This window comes from Sminthopsis crassicaudata, chromosome 1 (assembly GCF_048593235.1).
Source record: "Sminthopsis crassicaudata isolate SCR6 chromosome 1, ASM4859323v1, whole genome shotgun sequence".
NCBI classification, from domain to species: Eukaryota; Metazoa; Chordata; class Mammalia; order Dasyuromorphia; family Dasyuridae; genus Sminthopsis; species Sminthopsis crassicaudata.
In genome coordinates, this window is record NC_133617.1 from 73,266,850 (window position 1) to 73,276,691 (window position 9,842).

Consider the following 9,842-nt stretch of genomic DNA (forward strand, 5'->3'; position numbering starts at 1 on the left):
TTTTCTACCTGGTTGTAGGGGGTGGGGTATGAATGAGAAGAAATGTTGAAGGAAACTTTGAGGTTTTAGCAGAAAATCCAAGAGAATAGAGCAACTGGAAATTCAGAATGTCAGTGCAGAGACATCATCAGAGCTGGGCATATCTACCTATGTATGTAGGTTACAAATGAATGAATGAAGACATTTAAATGTTAAACACTTACCATGTGTCAATCATTGAGTAGATTATCTCTCTCTCTCTCTCTCTCTCTCTCTCTCTCTCTCTCTCTCTCTCTCTCTCTCTCTCTCTCTCATATGAGAGAGAGAGAGAGAGAGAGAGAGAGAGAGAGAGAGAGAGAGAGAGAGAGAGAGAATTTTGGAAGAGGGAGTTTCCTCATTTTGGAGTCAGTCAAATCATAGGTCCATTCCTTTCCTTTATCCCATGTCTTTCCACTAAAAGCATTTTCTGTGGCTTTCTCCTGTGCTTGGAATGCTCTCTCTCCTCAGCCCCACCTATTGACTTCCCTGGTTTCCTTTAAGTCTCAACTACAATTCTTTCTTCTACAGGAAGCCTTTCTCAACCTTTCTTAATTCTAGTTCCTTTCCACTGTTACTATTTCTCATTTATCCCATGTGTAGCTTGTATATACAGTTTGTTGTTTGCTGATTTATACCCTAGCTTTAGATTGTGAGCTCCTTGAGGGCAGGGACTCTCTTTTTGTATCTGCAGTGCTTAATTTACTTGTGCCTGGCACATAGTAGGTCCTCAATAAATGTTTATTGTCTTTTGACTATGTCCCAGACATTGTGGTAAGCTCTGGGGATCCAGATTTTAAAAGTAAGGCAGACATACAGTCTAATAGGGGAAGTCAACACATATATAGAAGAGTTGTGGACAGGAAAAGGAGTTTTGGTCTATGGAGTGATGGGATGGTGAGTTGGTCCATAGGGCCTTTCCAGAAGTAGGAGTATCTTGATATGATTATTGTGCCCAGAGTAAGATAAAAAATGAAGTTCGATGATAGCTGGGGTGGGGAAGAAGGGAGATGGCAAGGTAGCCTGGGGTATCCAGATGGCTAAATGGGATATAGAAGCAAAGCCTGGTTTGACATCTGGGCCCAGCTATAGTGGATCAGATAAGTTTTCATTCACCAATCTAGATGACAGGGCTTCAAGGAGGGAGCTTAAAAAATGATACGATAGATGATCTCTCTGAGGGAAAGGTTTTATAGAGAAAAGAGGGCTGATGACAGAGCATTAATGGGATTCTCATATTTAAAGAGTAAGGGGAACTAGTATGTGTAGGGGGAGAAGAATTAAATTTAGTCTGCTTGTCCCCAATGACCACAACATGGTGGAATGGTGAAAGTTGCAAGACACAGATTTCAGTTTGATAAAAGGAAAAGCTTCCTAAGAATTACAGCCATCCAAAAATAGAATAGGCTGCCTACAGATCCCAGTTTTCCTTCATTGGAAGTCTTTTAGCAAAAGCTGTATGACCACTTGGCAGAGATATTATATAGCGAGGGTATTCCTACTTACACCTGTTAAATGGACAACCTCAGATCTCTTCCAGCTCTAAGACTGAGGAGCAGAAAAAAGACTATGTGATCAGGGAGAGAGACAAAGACCAAGACAGAGCTATGTCACATGAGAGGTGAGGGTATAAAGAAGCAGGGGGTGGTCAATTGTGTGTCAAATGCCATAGAGAAGTAAAAGAGAAAGGACTTTTAAAAGGGGCATTAGATGGAAGGCTGCAGGTGACACTGGAGAGCTGTTTCATTACAGTGGTGGGAATAAAAGCCAGAATTCAAGAGGCTGAGAAGTGTGTGGGTGGTGTGGCAGCAAAGAGAGATAAAATAATAGCTTGAGGAGGCATGGGGTCAAAGGAAGTATGAGCTGAATATGTTTTTAGGCAGAAAGGAAGGAGCCAGTAAGATAGGAATTGAGGATTCATAAGAGAGAGGATATAACTACAGGAACGAGATCCTGAAGAAAGTGGGAGAAGATGGGATCAAGAGCACATGGCACATGGCTTAGCTTTCCCAAGTGGGAGGGCCATTTAATTCCCCTGACCCGGCAGGATCGGAGAAGTTCAGGAGACTGGAAATGAAAGGTCCCTTCCAGCTCTGATATATAGAGCTCCATCTACTGCCTGTAGCTTTGCCAAGGTTGGTGGAGGGGGCAGGCAATGAGATTAGGAAAATGACACAGAGGGAAGAGACAGATTGTTTGCCCTTGGGAGTCCCAGTCTGAGGGAGGAGACAGAACAAACAAAATGAACAGAAATTTGTTTATAAAATTACACTTATTCATTTTGGGGGTGGGATGGAACTGGGATGGATCTATTTTTGTCACTATGACTCCCTTTCCCTACATCTCATTTTTCTTTTTTAAATTGGAATTGGGTTTGTCTTGCATGCAGTCTCTGTCTTACATCCTCTACAAGGGGGTATCTCCATAATTCTTTCCCTGCATCTTCTGTATCGCACACTCACTCCATATAATGCCCTCCCTCGTTCTCAAGTTCTTTTTCCGTCTGTACTGATTCGGACCAGAGAGGCTCATGCTCTCCCTTCCCTACAGAGAGCCTCTGAGGGAGCTCCCACCGCCTCCAGCTCTCTCCTTAGCCTGGGACGGATCTCAGAGTCTCTGAAGCTTGATCCCTCCTTCAGTGGCCTCGGGAAATGATCTCCTGACCATTCCAGCTACTGCGGTTGCGGTCGGGGAACCTGAGGCGACCCGCCTGGAGCTCGGGATGGGTCCTCCCTTAGGACTTGGAGGCGTGGCCTCTGAGGTCCCTGGAATACCCCGGGCTGAAGTTTCCTCTCTTTGGCTCGGGTCACTGAAGTGGAGAGCCGGGGGTCCCCCTGGCGGGGGCGGGGACATAAATGGGCGTGACTTTCTGCGTCACGAGGGGCGGGGTCCCGGGTGGAGAGTCCCGCGGGGGCGGAGCCCAGGAGCAGTGACGTCAGGCCGGTTGGAAGTGCCGGCTGAGGCGCTCCTAGGAGGGGGGGCGGGTATAGCGGGGTTTATAAGCGAAGCGGGAGAGCCAGAGCAGAGAGCCGCAGCCCTCGGTGCTCGCTCGTCCCCACACGCCCTCGTCTCGGGCCGCAGTCCGCGAGACCCGCGGACAAGCAGAGGCAGGCGCGGGGGCGGGCAGGCGGGGGGCCGCGGGGATCCGGGGGCGGCGGGGGCCGAGCCGGCCCGGGCAGGGGATGCGGCCACGGCCACGGCCGCGGAGCCATGTCGGTGCCGCTGCTGAAGATCGGGGCTGTGCTCAGCACCATGGCCATGGTCACCAACTGGATGTCGCAGACGCTGCCCTCGCTCGTGGGGCTCAACGGGACCGTGTCCCGCGCGGGCACCTCCGAGAGGATCGTGAGTGACCCGGGGTGGGGGGCGTGGTGGGCGCCGGCTCCGGCTGGGCTCTGCGTGTCCAACTTCGCCCGCCGCCCGCCTTCTCTGGGAAACCCTATTTCTTCTCTCTAGCGTAGACGCCAGTGGCAGATTTATCTGTCTGCTGTCTGGGAGGCGAAATAAGCTCGCATAGTGCTCCCCCCTCTCCGCTCCTCCCCCGCCTTCGGGCACCGGCTCCTTCTCCCTGCCTCCCAACCCCAGGCGGGAAAACTGATGCCCTCCGAGGGCTGGGGGGGTGGGGGGCCTGGAGACTGCCCCCCGACACCCTGTGGCCATTTGAATGTCCAAGCCTCACTTGAGTGTGCGAGGCAGCCCGATCCTTAAGGGAACCCGGGAAGCTGCGGATGCAGGAATTCACAAGCTCTGGTGTCTGTGCCGCCGGGCGTCTGTGTGTCGTTGCTGGGTCTGTTACTGTGTCCAATGTCTCATGTGCAAGCCTGTGTCTATTCCTTCGTGGTCCTCTGTTACTGTGTAACCATGCGGCTCTCCGAGACACTGCCTGTCTTACTTTGTCCTGGACGTTGTTGCCGGGTCTACTTTACAGTCTGGGTATTGCTGGGCATATCGGACAGTGAGCTTTCTGGGCTTCTGCCTTTGCACTCCCCCCCTCCCCCAAGTCTCTTCCTCCCCCTTCATTAACTATCTCACCATGTGCTGAATATTTATTCCCATAACAAGTTGGCCCAGAGAGGGAGCTGCACTGGGGCTGGGCATGATGCCACCTCCAGAGGTGGCTGGGATTGTATCCCCCCCACTTTGCTGGCAAAGCCTCAGGACTGCCCACAGCTCCAGGGGAAACGAAGCCAAAAATAAGATTAATAGTGACAGAGCCAACCCTCACTGACCCCAACCCCAGCTAAGAGTGCAGGAAAGTGCTTTCCACCAGAGAGTATGACAGTGATCAGCCTGTTGAGTATCACACCTCTACTCCCCCAAAGTGCATTCTTTCCTGTATCTCTACTTCTCCTCTCTGTCCTCAATAAACGGCTCTGAAACTGCCCACCCCCATATTTCCAGGGTTTAGGGAAAAGAGAATGTGTCTTAGTTCTAACAGTGAGATAGAAACTGCCCCCAACCCAGAATACCTTTTACAAGGAGAGTTTACCCCACCTCCTTGAAATGGAAGGAGGAAGAAGAGGATGAGGAAATGTAATCAGCATAAGGGACATTTTTAAAAATTATTTTTATTATAGCTTTTTATTTACAAGATATATGATGGGTAATTTTCCTGTTTTGACAATTGCAAAACCTTCTGTTCCAACTTTTCCCCTCCTTCCCCCCACCCTCTCCCCCAGATGGCAGGTAGACCAATACATGTTACATATGTTAAAGTATATGTACATATGGGACATTTTGAGAGCTTTCCTGGGGTTGATTAAGAGCCTACCTAAAACACATGGCAGATTTGGAACCAAAGTCTAGGCCTTCAGGTGTGATCATATGTCTCCAAATAAGAATATGTTTAACTCAAGGAGAGAGATAGGGGAGGGAGGGAATTATGAGGAGACATTAATTCAGAAATGATGCCTCAGATTCGTAGACTGTCAGAAATGAAAGAGATCTTAGAAGTGGAGAAACTGAGGCTCAGGAAGAGGAAAGAGTTTTCCCAAATCACATAGTGATACCACATGTCTAATTTTCCCTCCTATTACTAGAAAATCCCAGTTGCTGGTTTCCCAATGTCTAAAGAATAAAATACAAACTACATAGCCAGACACTGAAAAGACAATCTGTCTTTCTAGTCTTAATTCATAACACACAGGGACTATATTTTTAAAAATCTTTCTCTGGCATTGAACACTGGGTTCTGAACATAGTAAGTGCTTAATCAATGTTTGCTGGATTGGATTTTTGAAGACTAAACAAGGATTACTTCAGAGTACAGTCTGCCCCCTTTCTTCAGGGAGCCCGTTGAATCTCCTGAGGTTTATTAGTTTGAAATATTTTCAAGGTCTAAGGTGTGGAAAGGGGATGACCAAGAAAGGTAAAACATTATAGAAAATATTTTGACAAGCTGGAGCCTAAACAGGCAACCAGTATTTTAAGGAGGGGGAGAGGTGAAGATCATTTTATATGAGGATCCATTGAAGGAACTAAGGGAGAGAGAGATAAGACTGATAAGGGTGGGGGGTTACATATTATTACTGCTTTTCAAATATCTAAAGAGTCGTGAAAGAGATCTTGGTTTTACTCTATCTACCCTCCTTTTCCTCTCGTCCAGTACAGAAGTAAGCTCCTTTATGATAAAATCTCTTGTTTCATCTTTTTGCATCCCTGGTGCATACTACTGTGCATTACACATATAGTAAGTACTTTCAACATGAGTTATGGGAAGTTAGATTTTTCTCTCAATATAAGGAAGAATTTTCTCATTGGAGCTGTCCAAACAGTGATAGAACCGATTGTCCCTATTCATCAAAGACTGGGTGAATATCTGTCAGGGAGATTAAAGAAAGATATATGAGGCATTGAGGTGGCTCAGCCTGGAAGCAGGAAGACCTGAGTTCAAGCCAGCTTTAAATCCAACTGTGTGATTCTGGGCAAGCAACTTAATCTCCACTGGAGAAGGAAATGGCAAACCACTCCTGTATTTTGCCAAGAAAACCCCATGGACAGTATTGGTGTGCTATGATCATGAAGAGTTGGACTTGACTGAGCAACGACAATGAACATAACAAGTCATTGTTCTGGTAGGGATAGGAGTTGAGTAACTTCTGAAGTCCCTTTACATCTAGGATTCAGTGTGGTTCTATGTTTGTCTTTTTCTGAATACTAGGCATTTATTGATGTAGTTTAAAATGACATTAGTTATACCATACTATTAGATACTTCCCCCCACTATATCCCCACCCCCACCAGTTTTTCCCTACAGAGAAAATAGCTGCCTATTCAAGGCATCTCCCAAATCCATTTGCCCTTGTTTACTGAAATGAATATGAATTCAGTGAATAATAAACTATTCAATGAATAGTGTTGTTGAAAATAATGCTGCCCCCCAAAAACCTCCGAGGAGAATTGTTTTTTTTTAATTTTTTTTGAATTATAACATTTTTTTTTGACCGTACATATGCATAGGTAATTTTTTTTTTTTTTTTTAACACATTATCCCTTGTACTCCCTTCTGTTCGGAATTTTTCCCCTCCTTCCCTCCACCCCCTCCCCTAGATGGCAGGCATTCCCATACATACTAAATATCTTATAGTATATCCTAGGTACAATATATATGTGCAGAACCGAATTTTGTTGTTGTTATTGTTTGTTGCAAAGGAAGAATTGTATTCGGAAGGTAAAAATAATCTCTCCCAGGAGAATTCAGCACCATGGTCAGTGACCAAGGGACTTCATTGCATTCTGAGACCCTTCCCAACCTCAGTTTCTATGGTCTGTTTGAGATAAAAGAACTTCAGAATTTCTGGCTTCAGGGGAAGAAGCAAAGAGATGTTTTTTGTGGAAGGCCAAGAGGCAATATCTTCGGGGGAAAAAAGAAAAGGGACTATCATCCAAGTTAGACATATGAGGAAATAGCTTAAAAAGTTAGCTCCCAGCTCTGATTAATCCGTATTCATTACAAGCTCTGATTACTCCATTGGTCAAAAGATTTTTTTTTAAATAGATCCTGTGTGGATTTACAGCTGCCTTAATGTCATGAGAATGAGGATTTGGAATGAATTGGGTCCTCATGATACCTTCCTGCACTCCTTCCCCTGTAGCTTTCCTTCTCTATCTCTGTATTTCTGTGTGTGCTAGTATCTCTCCATATCTATTTATTTTTGTGTATCTTCTTGTAGCTGTGTCTTTCCATGTATCTCTGTGTGCCTGAATTTATCTCTATCTTTGTTTGTTTGTGTCTACCTCTCTGTATCTCCTTGCTTTCTCTATATTTGTGCATAAGAGACTCAGCATAGTATCACATGCTGAGTCTGGAGTTAGGACTGTTTGAATCCTGCCTTCTACACTTACAAAGGCCAAGTTATTCATCAATTTCTTCATCTACAAAACAGGGATACCTGTAGCAGTAATTGCCTCACAGGTTTGTTATGAGACTTAAATATATTTTATGTTCATAAAGTACTTTGTGGATCTTAAAGTACTCTATAAATGTGAATTATTATTCCCTTTATATCTCCCTCTGTATCTCTGTGTGTCCGGCTCTGTTTATATGTATGTATGTATATGTGTGTGTTGCTATATGCCATTGTGTGTCATATAGCTTATTCATATGTATTGGGTTTTCTCTCTATCTGTTTGTGTGTCTATCTCTCTCTATCTCTGTGTATCTGGATTCTATGTCTCTATGTATGTCACAACATATCTGTGTCTCTGTATGTGTTTTTGGCTCTTTATTTCTTTTTATCTGTATGTCCCTCCACCCAAAAAAGCCCAGGCTTGAAAGATAGCACTGTTGTCTTCTTGCATTCAGTGACACTTAGGTAGTGCAAAGTTAAAATAAAAGGCAAAAATGTAGTGTTAGCTGATCTCAGTACTGTAGCTCAATAATTATATCAAGTATATTCATGTCTAATTCACTTTGTCTTTGTCTTTGTCTTGCTGGGTGTGTCTCTCTCCCTTCTCCCTTTCCATCTTTCCTCTATCACTTTTCCCATCACTATAATATATCTCTTCTTTCTCTTTCTGCCTCCCTTCTCTCCCTCTCTTTTCTTCTCTACTTATCTTTTTCCTTCTCTCTCACTTTTGTATCTGTTTCTCTTTCTTTAGCACTCTCCTCTTCTTTTTTCTTCTGTTTTCTCTCTCTATATATGTATATATAATGTGTATATATATTTAGATATAGATATAGATGTTTTTCTGCTTCTCTCTTTGTCCCTTCTGTTGCTCTTTTTAATTCTTTTTCTTCTCCCTTCTCTGTTTTTCTCATTCATTGACCCATTTTCTAGCTCTCTGTTTATCTCTATATCTTTTTTTCAGATATTCTTTCCATGTTTTCTCTGCATCTCCTTAATTTTTACCTTTTCCTCCCTGTTGTTTCTGTACTGTCTCTGAGTCTATATTTTCTCTCTCTCTGTCTACCCCTGCCCATTTCTCCCTCTTTGCCCCTCTGCTTGTCTCTGTTCTCACTCTAATTCTCCTGTCTCTTTACTTCTCTTCCTCCCTCCCCTTCTCTCTCTTTCTGTCTCTGTGTCTGTCTCTGTCTCTCTCTGTGTGTTTCTCTATCTGTCTCTGCTTTGTCCTCATAGAGTTTCCACTCTTAGCTTCCCTCAATTTCTTCAGGACTGAGCTCAAATTCCATCTTCTTCAGGAAATCTTTTCCTGGCTCTCTTCTCACCCCATACTAGTGCTTTTTCTCTGAGATTATCTTCTGTCTATTCATATATATCATATAAGTACATGTTATTTAATTGTTGCTTCTCTCATCAGAATATAAGTTCCTTGAGGGTAGGGACTATTTTGGAACTTTCTTTGCATCCCCAGCACTTAGCACAGTACCTAGCACATAATAAATGCTAACAAATTCATGTTGACTCACTCTGATACACAGCATTATATGATACTGAATGATGAATGCATCAGAGATTGTCAAACCAAGTGCCATATGAGATCTAAAAAAGAGGTAAGAGGTACATCTTTAGTGACTGGAAAGATTAGGGAAAAGATTTGGAACAGGTAACATTTGAATTGTATTTTAAAGGAGGGATAGGAATCCAATAGGTGAAGAGGGAGAGGGAAGATGAAACTGCCAATATAGGGAACACTCAAATCAATCAATAGACCTTTATTAAATGCCTTCTATATGCCAGCCACTGTGTTAACTCTGAAGATAAAAAGAAAAGCAAAGGCACAGGCAGAAGGGAACATCAGATTTTTAGGCAACAGAAAGTTGGCCACTTTGTCTGGAGCATGGAGTATATAGACAAGAGTTATATGAAATAAGATTAGAAAAGTTAATATGGCATCCAATTATAGGGAAATGAGAATGCCACATAAAAGAGTTTGAATTTCATTCATCAGATCTATGTGTAAGAAAGATTATTATTGGAATATTATGAAGGACAGATTAAAGGTGACAGAATAGAGGCAGGAAGACTTTTTATGATGTTATTGTAATAATCTAAGCATGTGGTATATAAGGATCTGTGTACTAGAATGGTGGCAGTGGAAACTGAAAGGAAGAGATGAATGCAAAAATTGTTATAAAGATAGACAATCAATAAAGTCTGGCAATTGATTGGATAAAAGAGAAAAGAGTCAAAGATAGTTCTATACTTTGTTTTATTTTGTTTTGTTTTTACTGAGAGTGGGAGAAGTTGAGGTTGGTTTTTAGTATGGGAAATTAGGAAATGGTGATTTCACTGCCAAAAATATTGATACCAGGAAGAGGACCAAATTTTAAGATAAAATCTGTTGAGTTTGAAGTGCCAGTGGGATATCTATGTGGAGTGTACTGGGACAGTTGGAAATGTGGGCCTGAAGTTCAGAAAGGAGGA

At 43.4% G+C, this 9,842-nt stretch overlaps 1 protein-coding gene across 1 annotated transcript in view; it reads left to right on the top strand.

Annotated features, from left to right (window-relative positions):
- Positions 1-3,193: 3,193 nt before the first annotated feature.
- Positions 3,194-9,842, top strand: part of OLFM2 (olfactomedin 2) — a 41,615-nt gene continuing 34,966 nt past the window's right edge. The window contains 1 exon segment of the mRNA XM_074260992.1: positions 3,194-3,360. Coding sequence (XP_074117093.1) covers positions 3,226-3,360 — 135 coding nt within the window. The 5' untranslated portion in view covers positions 3,194-3,225.